The sequence below is a fragment of the Lissotriton helveticus genome, chromosome 1_1 (genome assembly GCF_964261635.1).
Source record: "Lissotriton helveticus chromosome 1_1, aLisHel1.1, whole genome shotgun sequence".
Taxonomy (NCBI): domain Eukaryota; kingdom Metazoa; phylum Chordata; class Amphibia; order Caudata; family Salamandridae; genus Lissotriton; species Lissotriton helveticus.
Genome location: NC_136057.1, coordinates 634,390,445 through 634,417,775, shown reverse-complemented (window position 1 = coordinate 634,417,775; position 27,331 = coordinate 634,390,445). Strand labels below are relative to the sequence as shown.

Sequence of the window (27,331 nt, the reverse complement as noted above, 5' to 3'; positions counted from 1 at the left end):
TTTGTGCTGGTATATACAAAATGCACGTAGGCACAAACACCGGCCTGGGTTGCTGCCTCATTTACTTATCTTGCGTGTATTCAAAAGCCTTTCAGTGTTCTTTCATCACAAAGACGAGCGTCTAACAGCATGCGGATAGATGTGTATGCCGGCTATGTTGTGTTAATAAGAGCACGTGAAGAAAGTGGATCACACTACGGCAGACAGTGAAATGGCACAGTGGGGTGCCACGTTGGTGAGCGTCAGCTCTTTCACATCAAAGACAGCCCTACCATTCTGCACATCTACAATGTTTGCCTCTACCATTCCCCATATAGTAATCATATTGTTCAGCAGACAAGGCCAGTTTTCACTCTTAAACCCTGATCATGATTGAAGAGGAACTGTGTACAAAGATTCCGGGTGGCTGAAATTTTCATAACCAGACGGTTTCCTCTCAGATTTCCACCCATGAGTTGAAAGCAATGCTTTCTTCTTTGCTGGGCATGCTGCTGCCATTTTCATTGCAGTTCCTAGAAAAGGAATATTTTAAATGACCTTACCTCTCCGAGAACCTGCATCCCTCCAACCAGTCGTTGGCACTTCATTGGACTCCGCAGTGGATAGGATAGGATTACATCTATGATTATATACCTTCATCTGCCTTACCTTTATCTCAATAATGTTCAGGGAGAAAAACGGAAGTGCTCCCTTCATCTTAATTATTTTCAGGGAGAAAAATGGAAGTGCTCACGAGGCCGGACATCCCCCCACCCACCAAAAACAAGCATCGGCAATGGCAATAGGTTTCGCATTTGCTAAAGTTAGAGCTATTGGCGTTGTAAATCACAATGTCTTTTACTCATGTGTTTTGGTTTGGAGTGGATGTATGTGGTTTGGAGTACATGTATGTGGTGTACAGTAGAATTATGTGGAATGGGGTGAAGGAAGAGGGGCAAGAAACAACGGGAGGGGGCAAGTCATGATACGACTGTAGATAGAGGGTATGAGGCAATCATAATGAACGGTCAAGAGAGGAGGTGAGAAGATGGAGGAACAACGGACAAGCGGGGCACAGGGAAAGCACAAACTATAGGGGAGCAAGCATCAACGGAGCAAGCTGCATCAACGACGGCAAAAGAAGAAAAAATTGATGCAGGTGCGCTTTTTTCCCTTTTTTTGTTCTGATCTTAGTTGAAAAATGGATCACCGCATTATAGTCTACAGCTCAAGATCAGGGCCACTGGAATTATGAGATTTTGCACCACGGCGAGTTATGCATATTTGTGGATTCACCTTGTAATCCATCCTCTGCTGCATAATCTGCAGAAAATGTAGCTCAAACAGGGCAAAAGTTACAAAAAATATGTCGACTTTGGTGCTTGTACACCAGAGCGCTTTTGCAAAGGTTGACTGGTCATCTTTAAGTTGCTTATTGTTGAATTTGGGTGTTAAATTATGGAGGGGAGAGGGGGCCCGTCTGGGACGCAGATAGCAGAAGCAAGTCACACTGTAAGGGTATGTGCCTTTAACTTTGTTCTTAGCCGAGAAGGGACGCAAGTGTAGGGGTAAAATTTATAGTACAAAATCAAAGACAGAGGTGGGTCCCACGTGAGCAGTGTTGTTGCATAAGGCAAATATATGAACAGAGAGACTAGGCTGGAATCACTCTACATATGTGAACATTTAAGACCTCAAACTCCAGCTTATTAGATCATGCAGCGCCAACAGACCAGGCTTCAAGGCGCTTCTCTGCATGGAGCAATTTTTGACACACATTCAACATCTTGAACAGAACAGAAGGAGTGCACCAGGATGCATCTTTTAGTAAAGGAGACCTCACTACAAAAAAAAGTCAGAGACTGGTGAGGCAGTGTGTGGTGATGTGAAATATGTATTCCCCAATAGAGACTGGGTGCGTAGGCCACTCTCTCAGCAGACATGGTGGAGGCACACACTGTAAATGATTTTACAGAAGAGCACAAGGTAAGCAGGGGTGAAGCTGGTGACCTTGTGCTGTGGAGTGCAACTGGAGATGGCAGAGGGAACCATGGGCCCAAGTCTGCTTCCAAAGTCCTGGTTTCCCTTGTTCAAAGCACCCCTTTATGAAAGAGTGAAAAAAAAGCAATACATATACTTAGCTGCACGTTTCACATGCTAAAGAAGAATGTCACTCCGAGTGTAGATGATCTGTAGCTTCTGTATCACATACAGACACAGAAACACACATACATACAAAGATACAGGGGTGTGCACAAACACACAAAATTTGCACACGTGCAGGAACAAATACACACCAGAAACACAAGGATATACAGACAAACACACACACCTGCTTATACACAGACACTTAAAAATAAAAAAACAGAAAAACAGATGGATACACGAACACACAGAAACATGTACACACACCAGAAGCTCAAACATAATGACAAACACGCATACACACAAATATATACACAGACACAGCAACCCACGTACACAGAGGTGAATGCGCACACACACACACAAACATACACAGACACACGTACACATACAAACACAGAAACATGCACAAATAAACATATACACAAACACACAAGCGTAGGGTCAAACCACCTTGATTGTGAAACTACTGCAATGCGAGGAACACATTCTGCAAAGTGCATGTTCACAATCTCTACATGTCAACACTGCTCACATGTGTGTGGAGGGAGAATGTGCTGGTGAAAGTGTGCGTGTTTTGTATATGTGAGTACAGCTCCGTATGCCTCGTCTGTGAGAGGGACAGAGTGTGAATCAGTGTATTGCATCAGTTTGCGTGTGTGCATCACCAGTGTGTCGGGGACACGGTGCTTGTGAAAGTGGGTGTGTTTTGTATGTGTGAGTACAGTTATTGTGTCTCCTTGTGTGTGCATCTGTCTGTCAGAAGGAAAGTGTGTGCATGTGTGCATAGCATCAGTTTGTGTTTGTGCGTTCACCTGGGGGCAGGCTGCTGGTGAAAGCGCATGTGTTTGTGACAGAAGCACCAGTTATCTGTCACTAGTGCCAACATTCCCATAGGAGGGGGAGGGGAAGAGGCGTGACCTATAAATACACCTGTTATAATATTGTGCAAGTAATCGTATGCATGCTTATTTCCATACACAAGTGTGTGCTTATCGATAGGGGTTTTCATCGGAGGCTTGGTGAACAGATGCTTGTAAGAATGGAATACTTGATTCCATAAGTGACATGAGATAGGTCATGACACGTCGCAATGAACGTGGGCGTGGGGCATGAATGCCTTAATAAAAATGGCACTAAAATGAGTCTTTCCGAATGTGGCAGCCATGTAATCAGACAGGGACTGCGGAGCAAGAACTCTGACCTCTTGGTCAGGAAACTGCGCAGCTCTCCTGTAAGTGCCCTGCCTCTAGTACTGCCCGTGGCTAGTGTTCGAGGCCCCTGTGCCTCGGCCCTTCCGCTGCCTCTGCCTGCCTTCTGTCTCTGCCTTTCCGTCTCTGGCTTTCTTCCTTTTTGCCTTTTTGCACTTTCTATCCTGCCATTTACGTTTTGCTTTCTCCCTTTCTTTTGCCTTCTCTCCTTTTTCCCGCTGCTGCTGCCCCTACGGCCCCTTCCCCTCCCGCCTCCCAGCTGTCCCGCCCCACCGACCCCTAATTAATGGCGGCTTCTGTGTGGGTGCGCCACTGGCGTGCCAAGGGCAAACCCGCCTGCGCCATCAGCGACCGGACCATGACCCGCGCCAGGGGCCCTGGTCCTCTGACCCGCCAGCACTACAGCTCCTCGGCTCTCTAGGCACTCAACACCGGCAAGGACAACAACTGCAAGCTTTCCTCATCTATCGACACCCACGGACCCATCACCTGCCGCCACTCCTTCTCCCTCACTGAGACCAAGGACCCACCTCAACCCTCCTGCAACAACTCCACTAAACCTGATACCCTGCAATTCATCCTCCACAACATCCGCTCCCTCCACAGACGCGCGCAGAAATCTGGGACCCTCCTCTATAGCACCGCCACTGATGTCGCCTTCTTCACAGAAACCTGGACTAACACCGCCTGGGGACAAGACATCGCGATTGCCATCCCCGACGGCTACAAGATCACCTGGAAAGACCGCCCTAACCGCCAAGGAGGAGGCATCGCTATCGTCCACAAATCCAGAGGGGACAGTGAAAGTAGGCCATACCAAACGTTTGAGATTGTTAACAAAAAAAGTAACTTGTTAAGGGAATATGAGATCAAGGAGCGTCAAGAGCTGCCCTTCTGTAAATGTGGAGGATGGGAGGTCCCGCGCAGCAACTGCCAGCGTTAAGAAAGGGAAAAGGAGTGGACAGGAGGGGTCCCGTGGAGGAGGAGGTTGAGTGACAGTTGGAGGAGGGTGAGCTCCCAGTCTTGCTCCCAGGCTTTCTGGAATGACCCACAGATATAGGCAGATTGCTCTGTCAATACACATTCAGGGGGCTGTATGATAAAATGAAATGGCACTTTCTACCACAATTGCTGTAACAAGATGCATGGTGTGATCAATACGCAGCTGCTGAAATTAAGTTAAATGTGGATATTTTTATTCACTATAACTTATGTTTGTCTCTATATATTTGTCTCCAATTCTTATTGTTGTTTTTTTTCCCCTCCAGGTATTAATAGGAACACCACTGAGATGTTCCCATGAGTACTTTAACTCATTGAGAGCCTTAATAGAGGTACTTTAGGAATATAGGGTGTTTATTTCCCTGCTCCTATTTTTATCTGTATTTTTATGCACCAAATCACACTGCACGGTCCTGACGAGGCGCACCAGGATCCATTAGGGACCTTTCTTCCAGCGCGGAACAGGTCGACCAGGTTTCACATTCACAAATAGACACGGGTACTGAGAGCAGCCGAGTAATACCTCGACCTCTACCATATTTCCTAATCTTCCTTTGATTGTTCTTTTACATTTACCTTATGGACCTACAAATAAAATTGACTTCAGGTTACCGGGGGGGGGTAATTTTAATACACGCGCACCATTCCCTTTTAGGCCCAAATGCACAACTGTGGCGCCTCCTAAAAGATATCCGACTAAGAGCCCTCTCGCGGGGCCCGTGGAGCACAGCAGCGCAACCCCCACGAGGAGCAACGCCCGATGATGAAGCATGACACTCACAAGAGTGTGTGAGGGCCCTAAATTCTAAAGGAGAAATTACCCCATCTTCATCAGACTGGCAGCACATATAGAGACCATTTTCTAACTTCTGTTCTATGTAAACAAGTAGGTTACAGCCTTCTCTTTTAGGAACAGTTACCAACAAGTGAGTACACACTAGTTCTTGGGAGCAATGGTACTGGACCTACCTTTTTCTTTAACGCTCCCTGTCCCCCCCTTAGTGTTTAGTGCTGCAATCAGGAGGCCAGTCGGCTAGCCCTTGGAGCCACTCAAAGTCTTAGGTTCAAGCAAGAAAGCCAGTCTCACACAGCAGGGCAGTCCTCTGAGGGCACAGGGCAGATTTCAGGCAGCAGGGCACTCATAAATGTTATCACTTATTAAACGTAATAAGGTAACCCAATGTTATCCTATAGGATAGGAAGGCCTCACAGTAGTGAAAAACTAATTTATGAGTTTTTCACTACCACAACATGTAAATGTAAATGTAGTTGAGCTTATATAGTGCACAGCTACCCGCAGTGGGTTTCCCGGCGCTTGCTTAGGGAACCCGTCCTGGTATTCCCCTGTGAGATAGCAGGGTATCCACAAGGTGAAAGTCAGGCATCCCGCCGCGAGGGGCCGTTGTGGAGATTAAGCAAGCTATTGCCCAGAGTCGCAGAGTGTGAACCCGTGAGTCGAGGAGGCACCGGGGCGAGAATTATCGAGTCCGTGGAATTTTTAGCCCAAGACCCGCCGAGGCGGGGAATTGAACCCTGGTCCAGGACCGATCTCAGCTTCCGGGTCTGCTGCCTCTAACCCCTGAGCCACACTTCTCCACATGTAAAACGTAAAAGTACATGCCCAACGTATTAATTACAATGCACCCTGCCCTATGGGCTGTCTCTAGCCTACCTTGGGGGTCACTTTTATGGAGTAAGAAGGGAGGTTTAGGCTTGGCAAAGGGATTGATTATTTTGCCAAGTCAAATTGGCAGTTTTAAGCTGCATACAGGTGGCAATGGAAGACCTGAGACATGTTTCAGGCAAATACTTAAGTAGGTGGCACATTGAGTGCCGCAGACCCACTGGCAGCATTTAGTTAACAGCCCTGAGTATATGGTATAACACTTTACTAGGGGCTTATAAGTAAGCTAAATATGCCAATCAGACGTAAGTCAATATTACCATGTTTTAGGGAGTGAGTACAAATACTTTAGCACTGGCTAGCAGTGGTAAAGTGCACAGAATCCTAAGGCCAACAAAAGTGATTCAGCAACATTAGGAGGGGTGCAAGTAAAAAGGTTGGGGGAAGACCACCCTAAGACTGATAGGTCTAACAATCACCAAGTACTAAGAGGGTGTGTGATCGATACTACCCTGCATTATCACTACTGTTCCATCAAGTTTATTTAGCACCTGTATCAAGGGAGAGGTATTTCTCTTGTTAATTACCAAGCGAAGTGTTCCCCCAATTTATCTCCTTTATGTTGTGTTTGCCTAAATTATCTAATAGTGAACCTGTCAAAGGTGTCCCTGGTCGTTTCTACTTCCCTTTGAGCCTCTATTAGTTCTCTTTTATGCTGCGAGCCTCCAGGTTCATTTTACTGCAATACTGCTAGTTTTCCTTCTTGTTGTGGTAGGTTATGCTGAAGTTGTTGCTTTATCGAATACACTTTACTCATGCACTCCCCCTTCACTACTGCTTCCTACTTGTTGACCCTTGTGGCCATCATCCCTCAATTCTTTTCTAGGTACGTTTCTAACTTCACCCATGTATCTGTAAGATACCATGTGGAAATTCGGTCGCACTGTCTATCTACACTATACTCTACCATGAGTTGAGAGAAGTCGGAGAGCAATCAATGTAGATAGCTGGCAGTCTGAATTTGGTATGTAGGTCTCAAGAGATTAGGCTTCTATCCAGTCTATTGCATGTGCTGTGAGTCGCAGCTAGTAGCATGAACATCGAGTTTGGGCTGGGCGTAGTATAAGGTCAATAAAATACCCCCTGCCCATGACTTCACAGTGCTCTGGGCATTGCAGGTATTGTGAGAAGCTTAGGACGGTGTTGGTCTAGGTTCTCATCTAGTATACAAATGAAGTCTCCCACCCAGGCTATGTGTATGGAAGGACCAGGTCTAACAATGTCCATAAACAGGCCTTGTTATCCACGTTTGAGGTATGAGTTTAGGAGACATTTTTCCACCATGTCCAGAAGGCCTTACACCAGTAAGTGCCTATCTTTTATGTCAATTTGCGAGTACCTTTGTTTGAAGGGAATCCCAAGTACCCCACTATTTACAATCCTGTGCATACCTGGAATATATTGAGCAGTAACTGCCCTCTCCATTTTTCTAAACTTTAGCCTCCTCTCTGTATGTCCTGTATGACTCTTGGAGGAAGGTGATAGCTAAGACATATCTTCCAATGTAGGTATCCATCCTGTTCCTCTTCATGTAACCATTAATGCTCCATACATTTCATGTGGCCATTTTTTATTGTTCTAGTCATGGGTTCCACCATCTAGTGTTCATTATGCGAGTATGCGTGGTAGCAAAGATATGATCTCATTGTCATGCACCTAGCTAATCTGAACCTCAACCCTTCTCCTTGTGGACTGTTTGTATGTGGGCCGTGCAGTGGCCAACAGGCCAGTGGTATGCCTGTCCATGATGCTATGCGTATAGAATAAACAACTTTTCCCCTCTCCTGATGGGTAAACACACTGAACATTGAACAACTGCTGTTTTCCCTTGTTGTCTCTTACACAGAACAATTAACTTCCTTAGGTTTATCTATCTGCACTTACAGTGCTTAAATAGATGATGCACGAGCTTCAGTGTCAGCAGGGCCAGAGACGTATAGCTGACCATCAAGGAGGGACCAGCTCCCTCAGCAGCCCTACCCCCTCACAACGCCAGAGTTCTGCTCAGGTACAGTGTGGCGCAATGCTCACAGAGCTGGTCCATGGGTTCTCCTCTTCGCTGCAAAAGAGTAGAGGCCAAGTGCCTGCTTTTGGTGGTGATTGGGGCACCAGTGCCAGTTCCTCCGTATCCTCCCTGCATGTGCCTTTCTGTGCAGCGGGGGGTCGATATCTGCATTTCCACTGCTCTCTATAACTTAGGTGGAGCATGCAGCCGGGTTCATTACTCTCTGCTCCAGTTGGGACTCCTCTGCAGCAGCTAGGTTCACATGTCTGCATTCTCGTTGGGAGCAGAGCTGCCGCCGACGTTTGGAGAGAATTTCTCTGTTCTTTCAGCCTTTAACATGCTCTAATCATTTTAAGAGGTGAGGGGGGTTTGTCATGTCCAATGTGATTCAGGATGCATAAGGATAATAATGGGAAGCTGAGAGCTTAGACTCAAAGCATGTGTTCAGCCATCTGGCTAAGCCCGTCACCTGACAATACACATCCATCATGAATTGCACCATGAGCTGCTATCCCAGCACTGAGACATCCAGAGCCCTTGGACAATGCAACTCTATCCAGATGTGCACCATGTGCTGCTTTCCCAGCACTGAGACATCCAGAGCACTTGGACAATGCAACTCTATCCAGATGTGAACCATGAGCTGCTATCCCAGCACTGAGACATCCAGAGCACTTGGGCAATGCAACTCTATCCAGATGTGAACCATGAGCTGCTATCCCAGCACTGAGACATCCAGAGCACTTGGACAATGCAACTCTATCCAGATGTGAACCATGAGCTGCTATCCCAGCACTGAGACATCCAGAGCACTTGGACAATGCAACTCTATCCAGATGTGAACCATGAGCTGCTATCCCAGCACTGAGACATCCAGAGCACTTGGGCAATGCAACTCTATCCAGATGTGAACCATGAGCTGCTATCCCAGCACTGAGACATCCAGAGCACTTGGGCAATGCAACTCTATCCAGATGTGCACCATGAGCTGTTAGCCCAGCACTGAGACATCCAGAGCACTTGGGCAATGCAACTCTATCCAGATGTGAACCATGAGCTGCTATCCCAGCACTGAGACATCCAGAGCACTTGGACAATGCAACTCTATCCAGATGTGAACCATGAGCTGCTATCCCAGCACTGAGACATCCAGAGCACTTGGACAATGCAACTCTATCCAGATGTGAACCATGAGCTGCTATCCCAGCACTGAGACATCCAGAGCACTTGGGCAATGCAACTCTATCCAGATGTGAACCATGAGCTGCTATCCCAGCACTAAGACATCCAGAGCACTTGGGCAATGCAACTCTATCCAGATGTGCACCATGAGCTGTTAGCCCAATACCACAGTATTTTGAGAGCTCAGCAATTAGAGCTTGATGCAAATCTGCGACACGAGGTGCTGTTCTAGTATTGAGCAATTATGAGAACTCTGACAGTACCTCTCTTTCCTAAAAGTAGCCATTTGATGCTACTGCAGTACTGCGCCATCATGAGAACTCTGATGGTGCACCTGCATCCTGACCTGCTCCATGAACTGCTGTTCTGGTACCCACACATACTGAGAGCTCTGACAAAGCACCCCTGTCTTGATCGGGACCATGATCTGCTCACACTTCCGGACAACTAGAGAACTCTGATGGTACACCGCTATCCTTACCTGTACTATGTACTGTCATTACAGCACTGACTCATCCTGAGAGCTATGGCAGTTCACTTCTATCATAATCCGAGCCAGAAGCTGACTTCTCAGTACAGAGATAACCTGAGCACCAGGGCAATGCACCTCTTTCCTAACATGAACTGTGTGTTTCTATCAAAATACCGAGGCATCCAGAAGCTTGGGGTGCACCTCTATCCTGAACTGCAGCATGTATGCAGTCATCTTCGAGTCATAAAACAGGCATTATTGTATTATGCACCTGTTATATAACCTCTGTATGGATTTAAAGTCAATTCTCCAAATAGCCCAAGGCAGAAGGTGGTGTGTTGCACGAAGCGGTCAGGAGCCGATTGTCTCAGTTATCAGTTAATACAAGATAGTGCAGGAGCAATGCGGAGTGAACTAATTATTTATAACAAGGTTTGCTACAACACGTTTGCATGGGTATCACTGCAGAAGCATTTATTTCATCTGCGAATTTGTAGGGACCCGGTATTCCCTCATCAAAGAGGCAGCAAAATCTGCTGTATCAGTACTTCCGTGTGTGGGACTAACAAAGAACAAGCCCCAAGAAAGACAGAATAAGGGTCTCTAAGTGGAACTGGAATAAGCAATCTTGCCACATCTAGCCACACAGGTAAGCCGATAAAAAGGAAAGGCAGTTTGTGGCAAACCAGAAAAATGGAGTTTGGTCAGCTGGTTCCTCGCTCTTCCTTTACCACTTGCTAAGCTCTGAATCCGAGTTACAGCTGGAGCTAGAGACGAGGGCCTGTAACATGGGAGAAGGGCTCTAAACACCAGCATTGCCCGAGACAGAAGAGGTGAAAAAGGCTATTAGAACATTCCACCCACTGACTGCAGAATGCTCTAAATTGCTACAAGAAAAGAAGAAAAACAAACATTGGATTGCAGTAGTAGAAGGACAATAACAGCCACTATAGGCCCTGAGCTATTGCACTGTCTTCAATGGACCACGCAACGTGGTCCAACAAAGTCAGTGGCTATCTTGTTCCACCTGTTCATTATTCTCCGTAATGATTGAAACGTATACATTATGTGTGTTTGAGAGGCCAGCTCTGTAACATGCAATGCGTTTTAAGCAAATAGACACCAAAAACACAGATTTGGTAAAAGGAGTCTAGCCCAGGCACTGTAGCGATGTGTGGGCCTTCTGGGGTACTAAACCCTTAGAAAACAACCGTTGACTGCATATATACTGTAATACAGTCTGGTTTAAAATCATAGCTTGTAAATGTATGTAAATGCTTTCATTTACTTTTATTCACTTTCAATCAATATATTTTCATTTACTTTACTTGCTGCTGAACGACAAGAGATTCTGTGTAGTTATGTAAATAACGACCTGATCGAGGGTGCTCTGCCCGCTGACACATGCTCAGGTATTTCATGAAAGCAAACAGTCGTGTGCTCTTAACAGCCACATGAAAGGCAAGAACATCAAATCAACGACCTGGAGGTCACTGGTCAGAGATGTTGGTTCAATCAATGACGCTGGTTACCCATTCTAGGTTAATATTACACGGAATGGTTCACTGATGAGTACAGCTTGCACTTTGAAACGTGCAGATTTTGCTTGAAACTATAACACAAGTAAGAACTAATATTTTTCTTACTAGAACACCCTGTCATACTGTCTAATAATTGAAAACTCCAAAAAGAGAGGGAGGGAATGTTGTCATACCTCGTTTGCAGGAGGGGGGGGGGGGCTTTCTAGACTGAAGCATGGGGTTGAGATCCTTTGCTGTCCCGGGGACCATCGTACTATAGCTCTACAAACTTGACCAGGTACAGCCTCTTCAGCACCTGTCTCTAGCAGCGGCGAAGAGTCAGGATTCTCAGCTACGTAGCGTCGAGGTGCTCGAGATCAGGGCTGAACAATCACACTATGAATTAGTAACCAAGCCCAATGCTTTTCCTTTCAAGAAAGAGACCTCGTTTAATGCACTAGAACAGAATAGTACACATTACAATAACAAGATGTACTTTCGAGTCCTTGGCATTGACAGACAGTGCAGGGATTTTATCTGCTATCCTCCCAACGTTCTTCCTAGATCCAGGCTCTGTTCTCCCTGGGTTCAGGTGACTCCCTTTCTGTAGAGTATGAGGAAGTAGAGTGATTATGGGTTGAATGCAGTTATAGCACTGCTGAAATCACTGGGCCCGTTTTTTAGTTCCAAGTCACCCCACACAGAATAGGATTGGTGCTGATTCCCGGGTCTGCAATGCACTCACATCCTCTCTATAGAGAGGTTGAGTGCCAGCCAGCAGTGCTGTCTATGAGTCCCACTTCATCAGCTGAGACTGTACTCTTGTACTGCGCCCAGCAGAAGTGGAGGTGGTAGTCCTGGGTCATCGAGGTCCTGACTGGACCACTGGTGTAAGTTGCAAAAGTTAGGGTCTTTGGCAACGTCTTCTGGTGCATCCCCTTCCAGCTGGTCAGGACTGTGGCAGATGTAGCCATGCACAGGCCTGCGGTTGCAGCCACACGGCCTTTCACTCTGGACAGTCGGGATTACGCACAGGCTGCTCACTTGGATGCCCAATCACAGCTCCACCTGGGCTTCGGCAATCACTGTTGTGATGTTCATGGTTCTGATCAGATACCAGCGCAGAGAGGCTGCCGGTGCAAAGATACCACGGTCTTCAGATCACTCTCCTTAGTCTATCTCATCTGGGTGCCCCACACACATCAGGGGAATCACTGAACCTTGCTCCTCCTCGATACTTCTACAAAGTTGGCAGGTTTCTTCCCTTTCTGAGCAGACTGGCACGCTTTTCGGTGCACAGTTCTTCAAGAAAGAGGTTTGGACTCGTATGCTATCCCCTAACTTCTGGGAAGCTGGCTGTTAGGCAGAAACCGGCTCCGATTGCACATTCATCCTCTGAATACAATGCACAGGTTACTTGGCCATAGAGGACTTTGAACGTGAATGCAAAGTGGGATAGGAAGATATCACGTTTATACACAGAAATCAGACAAGAGATGTGTTTTCTCTCCCTACACATGTAAAACTGGCTTGAGTGGTTGCTCCTTTGAAGTGCCCTTTCTAGGCTGCTCTCCAGCACAGTTTTTGTGTACGGTGATGCTTCTCACAGCAGGGTAGTTGCCAGGCTGTAGCACCCATAAGGCTCAACTAGGAGTGAGGTTACAACAGAATCTGCAGTGCCATTCCTCTTGTCTACCATCTACCAAATGGCAGTATTCGGAAAGACTATTCAGTAGTTCTTTGCTTGGAAACGGCTAAAACGAATTTCTAAGGAAGTCCATACTTCAGTATCAAGGTCTTCTTCCTCCAGTTTTAGAGATGTCAGCCACACACTTTGACTGGGGAAGCAACCTCACCTCCATCTTGTGCAAAGGTCAATCCTAAGGTACCCAAAACTGATCCCACCCGTCTCGTTAATCTCTCTAGCTCACTCATGCATGTACTATGCAGGTTACATACACAAACATGCACAACACACATTCAGAATATCAGTGCTAGTAAATGGAAAAGCACACAGAAGCTAACATGAGTATCCCAGAAGCCCTCGACTCCAGTGTCAGAGATGGATTCACCATACACTGTACACTGCAAGTAATGCCCAATGTGGTAAACCAACAACAGGAGCAGTATTCCTCTGATAGTCAATGAGAGCACACTTGGTGCGTCCCTGCAGGTCACAGGACAGATCCAGCACCTACTTAAGTCAAGGGATAGGCTTGGTGTTTGCAGATATGCTAGATTAGTGCGAGATCCCGGCCAAACATCCAAAAACAGGATATCAGATACAGGCAGCCAGACACTCAAGCCAGGGGGAACACGACTGCACCATGCAGGGGACATTTCCATTTTAAAAGACAATTATTTTTACTATAGTGAGTTCCTATCTCAACGGTTGGATTTAAACCTATATTTTGGTGTTGAGTCTCCCATTTTACATTCTAAACGATGTACTGGTTAGTGAACAAGGATAAAGAAAATATATATTTCCAGCCTGCAATCGTATTCCACGATACAAAACATTTAGTTGCAGGATACTCAGCCCATTGTGAGGTACTCAAAGCTGGCATTTAAATCTTAAACATGTGAAGATGGAAGCACACATTTATTGCAAATTCAAAACAGAACATGTTAATAAATTATCGAAACTATGGATTCTATCAAGTTCTTGAAATGTAGGAATGCTAATTACAACTGCCATTAATTGCGCTTGACCTAATATGTATATATGTTCAGTTTATGTCACTAACAAATCTTACCTATTCTACACCTATCAAGATATGTATGTAACGTATACTATTTAACATCACTTTACCGCTAGCCTGCCCTCATTGTGTAACTCTATACACGTTTTGAATCTTCCACCTTGCTCCATCCTCTAGGTTCTATTATAATTAACTTCTCCACAGGGAATAAATTAATATATGGTGGTGAGCTGGTAAAAAGCTGATGAACAGCTAATTAGTCATAATTTAAAATCAAGTTTGTACTTGTTTAAAGCCACCTCTCCTATTTACCAATCACTTTTGGCACTACATAGAGATATGGTTGTATTGTATGGTACTTCACAACAAAATATTTCATATTTGCAATCAAACAATTCTCTCTACCCTGCATTCCGGACCATTCCCATATTAATAAAACTCAGTGCATCATCATTTTAAAGCAGCCACTCAAAATCTATCTCCTATCTAAGGTATCCTTGAACACAGTCATATTCCTATTTTACTAGTTTACAGATCCTCAACCCAAAGCCTGGCGGCAACCTTCTCATCAATATATTCTAGTTTCATCCAAGTAATCTAAAAAGACAAGGATTGGAACAACTGGTTAAATACATACACATTGTCACCAGAAGAACAGGTTATTTGCCTTCAGTAACACACTTTCTGGTAGACACTATCTAGCCGCAGATACCTCACCATTTGAATATTCCCCAGGTGTAAGACTGGATCTGGAACATTTTCCAGCAGCACCTCTGCACTACAGGAGGTGGCGCTGTAAGGCTCCAGCATGAGGCCGTTCCGCTTTGGAAGTGAGGTGCAGGACCAACATGGGCACCACTGACATCAGTTGCTTTTGAGACTGTTCGCACCCCTGGATGTGGTTCCCCAAAAGCACATTGACAGACCATTCCTCGGCAGAGCCTGCATAAACCACCTGGAGTGCTCAACCAGCAGGAGGTAGAAGCCATCAGTACCAGCAGCATCAGAGTTCACCTCACTGAAATGCAGGACCGAGGCTGAAAGATCGGGACCATAGCCTGAATGTCCTGGACTCTCCTTCCTGAGGGAAAGGTACAAAACCGAACCACATCCGAAATGGCTTCGATAAAGGGGAGCATCTGGGAAGGAGTCTGGTGTGTGCTCGGCACGTTTATAGAGACCCTAAGATGACAGGAGGATCGCCATAGTCTGGAGGTGGCTGCTGACAAGCTTGGACGAGCCCACCTTCATCAGCCAACGGTCAAGGTAGGGGAAGACTGGCATCTCTGACTAGGTAAAGCCCACCTTTCAACAGCAAGTCATTGAGTTAGGGAAGACTGGCACCTCTGACCACCACAGGTGAGCTGACACCACCACCATCGCTTTTGTGAACACACGAGGGGTGTTGGTGAGATATTTAACTGAAAATGCTCCTCTTCTACTATGAACTGCAGGTAGCGCTAATGCGTTGTCAGGACGGGAATATGGAAATAGGCGTCCTGCAGGTCCAACACCACTATCCAGGGTAGACATGACCTGGACGCGCTCCAACTACGGGGGTACGAATCGTGTGATTAGCTCTGCTTGCATGATATTTAAAAAAAATTGACACTCTCAGAACTACGGCTGCCTAAACCTTTTTAATAATTTTACTCTTAGTGGGCTACCTCTCCCTGTTCCACCGCGAGCTTTGCTCGTTTGTCATGGAGGGAGATTCTTTCTGTCTCTTTGCTCCTGGGAAACATCCACTTCCGGCAGAAGGGTGAGCGGTCTAGTTGTTTTTCCGCTCTCACCCTTTATAACGGATGTGTTGGGCGACGCGCAGCCAAAGGCAAGCTCGTCTGCGACCGTCCGCGGCCGGCCGGGTTCTAGGGGCCAGGCACTCTGCTGTTTTTTTTATGTACACTGCTCATGAGTTAGTTGCACTCCATGGCAACTGTGCTCTTCCTGGTCAAGTCCTTTCACACATTAAAGATATTGGTATTTTAAACTCCAGCCCTACTGTGTCCCTTCCCCCGTACATGGGCCAGCTGGCTCATGCCTTGCCGCATGACATGGCCTGTGTGCCTTCTCAGTCTTCTTTGGCCCAGACCCCCCCTCTACGACCGTGTCAGCTTACCTTCTTAATACTCGTTCAGCAGTTAGACATCAGCTGGAACTTTTTACCTTCTTAGACACTGTTAAGCCCGACATGTTGTTTCTTACTGAAACATGGCTTTCCTCTGATTCCTCCCCGGACCTATTAGCGGCAATCCCTGAGCCTTATTATATTTTACGCTCTAACCGTCCGGAAGGGAAAGCTGGTGGTGGCATGGCTATAATTATCCACTCTAAATTTCAGTTTTTGCCTATGTCTTTCCCCGCTATTGCAGCGGTGGATTTCTTTGTTGTTCGTTCTACTTCCACCACTGCTCCCCTTACATGTGTGCTTTTTTACCGCCCACCCCAGTCCAAGCCGCTCTCCCTTCAGGCGGTTGAGGAATTGTTGGCTACACTGGTTATTAATAATTCTCGTTTATTGGTTTTGGGTGACTTTAACTTTTGGCCCTCTGACCCACGGGAGGATTCTCAGTCCAAAGAATTTACCGACTTGCTCTGTAATATGAATCTCATTCCCCGACACATATTCATGGTCACATTTTGGACCAGGTTTGGTCAGTTAACTTGTATGTTGATATCCCTACTATTAGCCCATGTCCTTGGTCTGATCACTTTTTTATCTCATTCTCATTTGAGCTTGTGGAGGCTAGAAAACTCTTGCTCCCCTCTAACACCTGGGCCCGCAATTGGGGACGAGTAGATATACCCCTTCTTTGCTACTCCCTCTCCACGTCACACCCTAATCTATGTGATCTTTCTTCTCATTCTTAGGCTACTGCAATTAACAACTGGCTTTCCTCAGCTTGCGATCACGTGGCTCCTTTAAAACGCCTCAGGACCCGCCGCCTTCATGATGCAAATAGATGGTTCACTCCTGAGCTAAAATGTAAAAAGCTGGCTCTTAGGCAGGCTGAACGTCATTGGAGGCATAGGTACTGTTCCATCTTAAAAACTCTGTACCTTACGTTATTACAAGATTACAAGAAATCCATTCTCCAGGCCAAATCTGATTACTTTACGTCAAAAATTCTCCTCTCAGCCAATAAGCCTAAAGACATTTTTTCTATTGTCCATGATCTGTCCACCTCTGCAAGAGCTACTCTTAAGCCTCTTCCTTCACAAACCCTCTGCAATTCTCTTAACAAGTATTTTATTGACAAAATCTGCATAATCAAAGCTAATATTCACCTTCCTTCTCCTAACTTTCAATGTCCAGATCTTCCCCCTAACTCTGGCTGCCTGGAAAACTTCCCTCATATTTCTAGGGAAACTTTCTTTTCCCTACTTAATAAGGTTAAATCCAGTTCCCCTTCTGATAGTTGTCCCGTTCACATATTAAAAGAGGTTTTTTCTGTTTGCTTGGGCCCCCCTCTTTCACTTCTCAACAACTCTCTCTCGTCAGGGACGGTCCCCGACTTTTTTAAATCGGCTAAAATCATTCTCATCCTGAAGAAGGCTGGAGCTGATCCATCCTCTCCTTGTAATTTTCGTCCCATCTCTTTGCTCCCCTTTTTGGGAAAAATCTTGGAGAGTCATGTGACAGCCTGCCTTACCTCCTTCATCGAGAATACACATTTTTTAGATCCTCACCAGGCAGGCTTTCGTCCCGCGCATTCTACTGAGTCGGTCATCCTCTCTGTGATGGATGAACTCAGATGTGGAACCGATGCCAATTCTTTCCAGGCATTGGTCCTATTGGACCTGTCAGCGGCCTTTGACACGCTCGACCATACCATTCTGTTCGATCGTGTCAAGGCGCTGGCCTTCGGGGCCCTTCCCTGGCCTGGGTCTCCTCATTTTGGAGAACCGTCAGCAGGCCGTACAGTTGGCCGGCTTTTCTGCTGCAGCCTGTCCTATCACTTGTTGTGTCCCCCAAGGGTCTTCTCTTTCTCCTCTTCTCTTTAACCTGTACATCCTTCCTCTCATCTCTGCTCTTCAAAAATTGGACGTCAGAGTTATGCTGATGACCTCCAACTTATTTTCAATATTTCTTCTTCTTCTATTTCTGTTTCTAACTTTCAATCAGTTATGATTTTTATTAGCGACTGGATGAGTGCTAACCACCTTAAGCTCAATCCTGATAAGACTGAGCTAGTGCTTACTGGGGGTATCTCCAGTCCCTGGTCTTCTTCTTTTTGGCCTTCTTCCCTTGGTCCGTCACCTTCCCCTTCAGTTTCTGTTAAGAGCCTTGGCATCCGAGTTAGCAGTGATCTTTCCATGCACTCTCAAGTTAGTGCGGTGGTTTCATCTTGTTTTCTCAATTTACGTATTATACGTAAAATTGCCTGCTTCTTTTCCAACGCGGCATTGAAACTTATCCTGTTGGCCATGGTCATATCTCGTCTTGACTACGGCGATGCTCTGTACGTAGGGATTCCGGCTTACGAGCTTCGCCGTCTTCAACTAATTCAGAACCAGGCGGCCAGGTTAGTTTACATATTCCCCAAGTACCATCAGGTCACTCCACTTCTAAAAGCTCTACACTGGTCCTCTCTTTGCACGTTCCCATTTTAAACTTGGTTGCCTAGTTTTCAAAGCTCTAGCCGGCACCGCTTCTGCCTTTATAGCTGCTAAACTCAAGGCGTACGTCCCCACTCGTGACCTCCGGTCTTCTTCCAAACACCTTTTGTGCATTCCCCGCTGCAGAAGGAAGAAACATGGTGGCATGAGTTTCTCTTTTTTGGCCCCTTCCTTTTGGAACTCTTTACCACTCACTATTAGGACTTCTGCTTCTTATATGGATTTTCGCCGGGAACTGAAGACCTGGCTCTTTTTGCAAGCATTTGCTGAGTAGTCAGCCTCTCCGCCCTCCCATACGTCTGTCGTTAGCGCCAAGAAACCGTTGGTTCTACGAGCGCTCTATAAAACCCTTAACTTTAACTTTTAACTTTAAGGGTTACCATCTTAAATTTCTCATTCCCGAGGAAGGTGCAGATTTAGAATAGGCCCTAAACCTCCACCCTTCTTGGGCACCAGAATGTAGCAGCAGGAATAACAATCATGTCTCACTTCCGGCACTCTCCGGACAACTCTTTGGCCAAAAGGGCTTGCACTTTCTACTGAAAAATGGAGAGATGACTGTCAGTCATTGGGTGGACAGTGGAATATGTGGCAGAAATGAAAGGAAGGGTAAGGCGTAGCTTTTGCAAACAATTTGTAGGACCGATGTGATCACTTGCCATCCCAAAAAGAATCAGTTGATTCAGCCTCTCACCGGGGGGCTGTGACCCTTTAAGGGTACACTAAAGAAATTTGGCAGGTGGGGCTGCAGGTGGGCTGGGGTTTGGGGAAAGCGGGGGGAAGGGGTGTTGGATGAGGCGGCACGTTGACCTTGGCTTGAGGGTGGTGGGCACCTCAAACTTTCCTGCAAAAATGCTGGTTTCCCTGTTTGGGCAGGTAAGGCACAGCTTGGCCAAAGCCACTACAGAACTGTGGACTTGGTGAGGCTGTCAAGGCTGGGTAGAAAGGCACAGAGAGCGAGTTGTTTCCATACTTTCTTTGAAATGTTGAAGGGCCGAGTCAGTCATGTCTCCAAGTAGGCGAGTCCCATTGAAGAGCATGTTCATCAAAGAGGGATGGACATTGGCCGAGAATCCAGTCGAGTGAAGACACGCATGGCAACAATGGTGCTTATAGCTCGTCCAACGGAGTAGGTGGTGTCCATCCAAGCCACAACCAACTGTGAACTTGGCCGCATCTAGTCCATCTTGAATGGCCTGTGAAAACACACTGAGAAGGTCTTCTGGTACAACATAGAGGACCTTATGCCAAAGAGTCCAAGAGGGCATGAGTGCAAGGACCTAGGAAACAGGAGGTATTGATCGAACACAGAGCCAAACTGGCTGACAAGAAGAGGTGTTTTCTAAATGCCTCCACTCGCAATGAATCCGTTAGGGGGGAGGGTGGTAGGGAAATTGTTGGGGTTGGTCCAGCTGATGGAGGCTTGCATCAGACTCTCCTGAATTATGTGCTTTGACAAAATGGTCAAGTAAACTGTACATGGTGATGGGGATTGGCAATCTGCCTGTTAACCAGGGGGCCAGTGCAATGTTTTGCCCAAACTTCTAGGAGGACAGAAGTCAAGCCCTCAATAAAAGGCAGGAGGGACTCAGAAGCAGTCTGGCCTAGTAGGAGTACATTTGTTTTTACAGCCATAGTTGGAAGCTGGATGTCAAAGTCTTCGGCAGCACTATGCATATCCATAGAGTTGGAGGTCGATTCTTCCATGCACGGGAGGGGAGAAAAAGGCTGTCTCAGGGCCACTATCATTCTATATATGGCTAAGCAAACTCCTCACCTTGGCCAGAGCTGTTTTGAACGAGTCAGTACCAAAAATGGAATGCAAAGAAAGTTGCCTTCCTTTTGGTAATGCGAGTGTGAAAATGGGCACTATGTCGGTGGAAGTCAGATTGGTGTTGATTCGGCGTCTGAGATATAGTGAGGTAGGCTTAGGCGTAGACGTGGCTGGGCCGGGCATGGGTATATGCACCAGGGGTGGTGACAGAACAGGAGCAGAGGGCAAAAGTTGTTCGGAGAGTCCAGCTAGTGCAGAGGGCGAACCCGCCGTACAGGTGGAGGCCCTCTCAGCTCGGTGGGGAATGAAGGAGCACCAGAGGGAGTTGGTAGAGGTCGGAAGAGCCGGTGTAAGTTGCACAGAACTCTTTGATGTGGTGCGGTGTGGCTGAAGACCCTGGATACCAGGGTTGTGCTAGAACCAGATGCCGAATTGGCTCCAAAGTCAGCCGAATTAGAGAGTTGGAGTAGGACAGTTGGCGCTACCCACACACTTTGGTAGGGGAGTGGGAATGGTATAAAGGAGCGTAACTCTGCTTTAGCGTCTCGTGCTTTTTGTGCTTACTGAAGGATTTGGAGTGCAATGAAAACCGGCCTCTGGAGAGGCTCCGTTGACTCCAAGAAAAGGAACAGGACCGGGATGGTACCTTGGATTTCAAGTGGGACATAGAGCGATACATACACTGCGTCGTGTGCTTGGGAGACAAAGTTTTGCCTTGCATTCCCTGATGGCCTTCGGGTTCATCAATTCAGTCTTCAGAGATATTGGAGCTGTGACTCAAGCCCAGACACCACAGGCAAACCTGGTGGGGATCTGTCACAGACATCTGCTTGCAACAGTACTGACAGGGTTTAAAACCGATAGTCTCAAGAGGCGATATCACTTCCCCACTGGATAAAGTTATAAGAAAATCACTGGAAAAAGGTTCTCAGAGACGAGAGAAGCTTTGGAACCATGTCTAGTGCCACGGCAAGAAAGAAACTTACATCGGCATGCAGGAGTGGCGCCTATATAGGCACCGCACGTCACTTTTTAAGTGAAATGGCATCTGTGCTGAGGTGCAATATGCCGCTTTCCAGCTCGCAGAGGTCCTTCTGAAAAGTTTCCAGAACCAGTCTGATGCCTGAGGAATAGTCATGAGGTGAGGAATCTGCGGCTAGAAGTCTCTATCAAAAAATACAATTACTGGTTTATCTTTAGGGCATGGTGCAATTACGTTTTAGGTATACATACAATGGACTGCCATATCCTTTAAATACCAGGATTAAGAACATGTAAGTAACATAAAGGTACGCATTGTACTGGATAGAGTGTTAATATTTCTTTAAACAGATATGTTCTTTTTTAGTAGAATTGCAAGCTACTACTTACCGGGTACCTAAGCAGCATTTTGGGTGAAGCCACGATGAGAGGTTTCCTGAAGTTTCGTACCATCTGCCTGCGTAGTAAGTGAAAATACTGTGCAGGAGTGGTTGGGTGTACAATAAACAAATTGACATTATCACCATCTACGCCTTCCTCTGCACTGTCACATAACTAAAAAAAATGAAAGCATATGGTTAATCATTGTCCAACTATGTTTAACCTATGTACTTGTCAATATTTAAAGAGCAGGAATAGTCACAGGAGCAAATTTAAATCAAATTTCATCGAAGCAATAATTTATCATCTTCAGTAATAATTTCAACAGCCGCCTCACTCCGAAGACAAGGACGGTTACTGCTTGTACCCCCTTTTCATACTGGCTAAAGGCAGCTTTACCTATCACAGCCCTAACGTTAGAACAGCGTACAATACAACATATAAGCTATAACTGCATGGACGTCGTTTCACCAAACTGCCAGCAGAAGCAGTAGTGAGATTACACTCTCTTTGATTTCAATAACATCACTACAAGTAACATATGGCCTATGACCCCGAATCCTACCAGACAATGATGTCACCCTTATCCAATTCTGATGACATCATGATAATGGACATTGCTTTAGTTTCATATTAACTGCACAATTAATATAACAATTCTACACAGATAAATGTCTATTTTAGTTCCACCTACATTAGGTGTAGTAAATATGCAAAGCGAGTGAAGCACAACTCTTCTTCTTTTTTCTAACGCCTTTATTTTTGCATTTTTACAGATTACGTGACACATGGTAAGACTCCAGACAAAGAGTAATGCTTAATAAAATAATGAGCGCAAAGTTCACAATATTCCCCATTTCACAAATGGACAGGTAAAAAAGAAAAGAAGGGAGATAAGGCGTAGGCCTCCTCCAAGTGTGGAAAGGGGCACAAGACCATCAATCTAAATGTGAATCCCTTGTGAGCCGCTCCCCAAGTCCGAAAGGGGCATAACATGAATGTCCGCTGCTCGCAATGTTCTCAACATCCTCAGGTGGAGCCCGCCCTCCCTCTGTTGCCTCCGTATGTTTGTGGTGAATGGGAGTCACGTTGTATCGAATTTAGCCACCCTGTCCCTGACAACGCCAGTCAATTTCCCCATGACATAAATCGACCAAACGTCCCACCACTTGTTCAGGGATGGAGCCTGTGGTGCTTCCACATCTGGGCAATGTTCAATGTGGGCACCAAGAGGAGATGGGAGACCAAACACGCCATTATTCCCCGCCATTTTAAACGACAAGTACCCTTTTTAGTGTTTGCAACACGTCATGTGATCAGGCCTCTGGAGAGAGGCGAAACGCGTCATGGCGGACATGCTGGGCGATCTATGAAATTTGCACTAATAAAGCACTGAATATCTGGCACCAGAATCGGGTTCACTCTTCGTCATTTCCCTTGTCAAAAGTCAGATACGTGGTTACGTGTGGTGAGAACTACTCAATATATATATATATACTGGGTGCTCCCTTGTGTCTGGACAAAGCTATACCTCTCTGAAGAGCTCTAATTAGAGCGAAACACTGTGTCAGGGGTTGCTTTTACTCATTTCAGGTTGGCTTGAGTTGGTATTTTACCAATTCAAAGCTCTAATATTGTGCCTGGAGTGATAAATGGCTTTTGTTATTTTACAGCTTGGCAAGGACAGCACTGTACTAGTCCTATGCTTAAAGACTTTGCTGTTTAAATGGCAAAAGACTTTGTCATTTTCTATCTCGGCGTGGATAGCACTGTGCTAATCCTCTGCTTAAAAACTTTGATAGAAAAACAGACATTTGAGGTGAGCAGATCTAGAGTGTCGCTGGTGTTGAGAGTGCTCTAACAGGAGCTGCTTTCCACCTTAACTGAGAACTACCCAGAGTTCTCTCCTTCTTTTTTGCATAATTTATGCGTCACTCTATGCCTGAAAGGGTTTTGTTTTGACTTAATACTGGGTGCTCCCTTGTGTCTGGACAAAGCTATACCTCTCTGAAGAGCTCTAATTAAAGCGAAACACTGTGTCAGGGATTGCTTTTACTCATTTCAGGTTGGCTTGAGTTGGTATTTTACCAATTCAAAGCTGTAATATTGTGCCTGGAGTGATAAATGGCTTTTGTTATTTTACAGCTCGGCAAGGACAGCACTGTACTAGTCCTATGCTTAAAGACTTTGCTGTTTAAATGGCAAAAGACTTTGTAATTTCTATCTCGGCGTGGATAGCACTGTGCTAATCCTATGCTTAAAATCTCTGATAGAAAAACAGACATTTGAGGTGGGCAGATCTAGAGTTCGCTGGTGTTGAGAGTGCTCTAACAGGAGCTGCTTTCCACCTAAACTGAGAACTACCCAGAGTTCTCTCCTTCTTTTTGCATAATTTATGCGTCACTCTATGCCTGAAAGGGTTTTGTTTTGAGATATATATATATATATCTTTTTTTAAATCAACAGTGAAGCAATTGTACTTATTTATACAGTCACTTATATGCATGTTAAAAACATAGAATAATGTAACTATCATTATTATGTACATTTGTTAAACAGAACTAATGAATATCTATATATAATATTGTTTGTGACAACATTTTCTACACGTTTATGCAAAGCAATACACATATATAGGTACATATCTATAGTACAAATAAATGCTAATATACAGAGAGATATGCTGTATATTTCTATCTGTTTGTGTATGGTGGTTATGTGGGGAAGAGCCAATTCTTGAGTAGTTTTCTGAAGATAAGGTGGTTATCCGTGGATATTATGTGGGGGGGGGGGGGGGGTAAAGAGTTCTATAGTGTGGCTGCTTGAACAGAGAATGATGTGCCACCCATTTTTTTCTTGTATCTTGGGCTTTTGAGGCGAGGTGCCACTAAGGCGGAGGTTCCTATGTTGAATATGTTGGGTGATCTTATTCCTGATGAAGAGTGGTCCCGTTCCATCTATCGCTTTGTGGGTGATACAAAGTAGCTTGAACATGGATCTTCTGGAAACCAGTAACCAATGCAGGGCTTTCAAGGCAGGGGAAATGTGGTCTAACAGTTTTATATGTAGTCTGGCAGCCGAGTTCTGAATACGTGTAGGCTTTTAATGGTCGTTAAAGGTGATAGAGGTTATTGGCGTAAACGAGTTTGGACAAAGCAAGCGAGATGGTACCTTGACCTTGTGTGGAAATCCCAAAGGGGGGAAGATTAGTCGCAGAGTTTTTATAGTAACAAAGCTTGATCTTGCTAGTTTGTCCACATGGGCATTCATCGATAGCTTGGAGTCCATGGTCATTCCGAGGTTTCTTACTTTCTTCGATATTTTAGGCGGTGTTCCCATATCATCAGGCCACATGGCAAGTGGGCCATGGTGTTTCCAATTGCCACACATGAGTATATCCGTTTTGAAAGTATTCAATTTGAGATAGCTCCAGGTCATCCATTGAACCACAGCTCTGAAACAACTGAAAATTGGCGAGATTCTAATGTCTTTGGGGCAATGCAGTTGAAGGAGTATTTGCGTATCATCTGCATAGTTACAGCATGTAAGGTGAAATTGATTGATCAGTGCCGGAAATTACATTATGTAGATGTTGAAAAACATGGGGAGATAATAGAGCCGTGAGGGACACCTGTTTTTGTTAAGTACGGTTTTGATGAGAAAGGTGGGGTATGGATGACATTAGTTCTGTTGCAGAGGTAGGGTGCGATCCAGTCTAGAGAAGTCCCCTCTATGCCGGCTTTGTGGAGTCTTTGTATCAGAGTGTCATATTCAAATATGTGTCAAAGGCAGCCGAGCGGTCCAAGAGACGTAGCGCAGCAACTCCGTTGCCGTCAACTGTGTTCTTCACGTCATCTCAGATGGCAAGGTGGGCAGATTCTATGTCTCATCCTGGACAGAATCCCATTTGGAAGTCTGAATGTATGGCATTCTCTTCAATGAACTGTGACATCTGAACTAAATCTGATCTTTCTATCAGTTTGCACAGGAAAAGTCCATTTGAAATCGGTCTGTAGTTGTCAGGGTTCAGCTGATCACAGTTTGTTTTCTTCAGTAATGGGCATATGTATGACTTTTTGAGTTCTTCTGGAAATATTCCGGTAGTTAAGGAGTTATTGATGATTCTCCTTACTGGAGTGGCAGCAGAGGTTGTTAGAAGAATTGTCTTGGAAGTTTGCAGTGGACACGGGTCAGAAGGGCTGCTGGCAGGCCTGCTTGCTTTGACCAGGTCCATAAATTATTTGTGTGAAATGTGTTTAAAGGATCGGAGAGGCTGGGTTAGAGTATTCTTGGATTATAGCTTTATAAAAGGGTTAGTGCTGAAGCTTTGTATCTGTTTTAAGTATGTGTCCAACGTGTCTGCTTTGTCCGTGTAATTGTTTGCCCGTTTTTCTGTGAACTCTTGAGAAATGGAATGAGCTGCTTCTAGGCAATTTGATTCATTGAGAATTATATAGAATTCTTTATTTGCACATTTAGCATTTTGAATTCGGTCTGAATAGTAATTTTTCTTTGCTTTTTTGATAGTGGACTGTTAATTTTCTGTAGGCGTAGTTTGTCTTGACATTTGTTTTAAACCAGGCACGTTGCAGCTTCCTAATATGTTGTTTTATCTCTTTTGTCTCTGTATTCCTCCAAGGTGATTGTTTTCTTTTGTTACTTTGTATGATTTTTTGTGGTATCAGGATATCAAAAGCTTTCTGTAGCCACTCATATAGCTTTTTAACAGAATTTATTGTTTCTAGATCTCTACTGTATGTTAGTTGTGTTTTTAAGCGTTCCAAATTGAGTTTGTTCCATGGCTCATAGGTGGATGCATGTAACGTGGTTTTAGGTGCGTTGCTTAGCGTTGTTTTATGTTGGAAAGGAAACAAATGGTGGTCTGACCATGTGACTGGAGTCAGCGTTTGAAAAGTAACTAGTTCTGTATTAGCAAAAATGACACCTAGGATGTGCCCAGTGATGTTTGTGGGTTTGTGGATGATCTGATGCAGATTCAGTGCTTCTAGGCCAGCGATAATTCTTTTTGGATGGGGCATATCTGGTCTGTAACCCAAATGTTGAGGTCACCCAGAACGCATAGGTTGGAGTGTAGTGTTAACAGGTTTGAATCAGTATCTAGAAGTGTGTCTGGGAAAGTTACCTTGCTAGGTGAAGGTCTGTAAAGGAGCAGGAAGTTACAGGAGGAAGACGGAGTAGGATTTATCTGGTGAAAAGGGCCTTACAATTTTTTATGCAGACGTTGTCAACTTTAGTGATACATATTGTTTGCCTGAACACAACAGCTGGGTCATCTCCTTTTTTGCCTATACGATTTTGGGTGATCGTTTGATAGCCTAGAGGAACGTCTTCATGCAGGACTGCAGCCATATCATCCTTAAACATGATTCAGTAATGAGTAAAATGTCTGATTTTGCATCAGTGAGAACGTCATTGATGTGATGTTTGTTCTTAGAGAGCAATTGAGCATTTTTAGTAGACAGTTTAGAGAATGTGCTTTGGAGATATTGCGACTTTGTTTTGTAGAGCAGTGGGCAGTATTTTGTAGGCTTGCAGCTGGTGAGTCCTTAGTGTTGGTATTAGAAATATGAGGATAGGAATCCTGTAGCTTTTCTGTATCGGGTTCTTCATCCAGCAGGCTAAGAAGGCATTTTGATGGGTCTGCGTGAGTAG

At 45.3% G+C, this 27,331-nt stretch overlaps 1 protein-coding gene across 1 annotated transcript in view; it reads right to left on the bottom strand.

Annotated features, from left to right (window-relative positions):
* The window catches only part of DHTKD1 (dehydrogenase E1 and transketolase domain containing 1), a 1,484,612-nt gene that overhangs the window by 361,037 nt on the left and 1,096,244 nt on the right, over positions 1 to 27,331 (bottom strand). Inside the window, exon 13 of the mRNA XM_078674167.1 lies at positions 21,668 to 21,832. Coding sequence (XP_078530293.1) covers positions 21,668 to 21,832 — 165 coding nt within the window. The remainder of the gene's footprint in view (positions 1 to 21,667; positions 21,833 to 27,331) is intronic.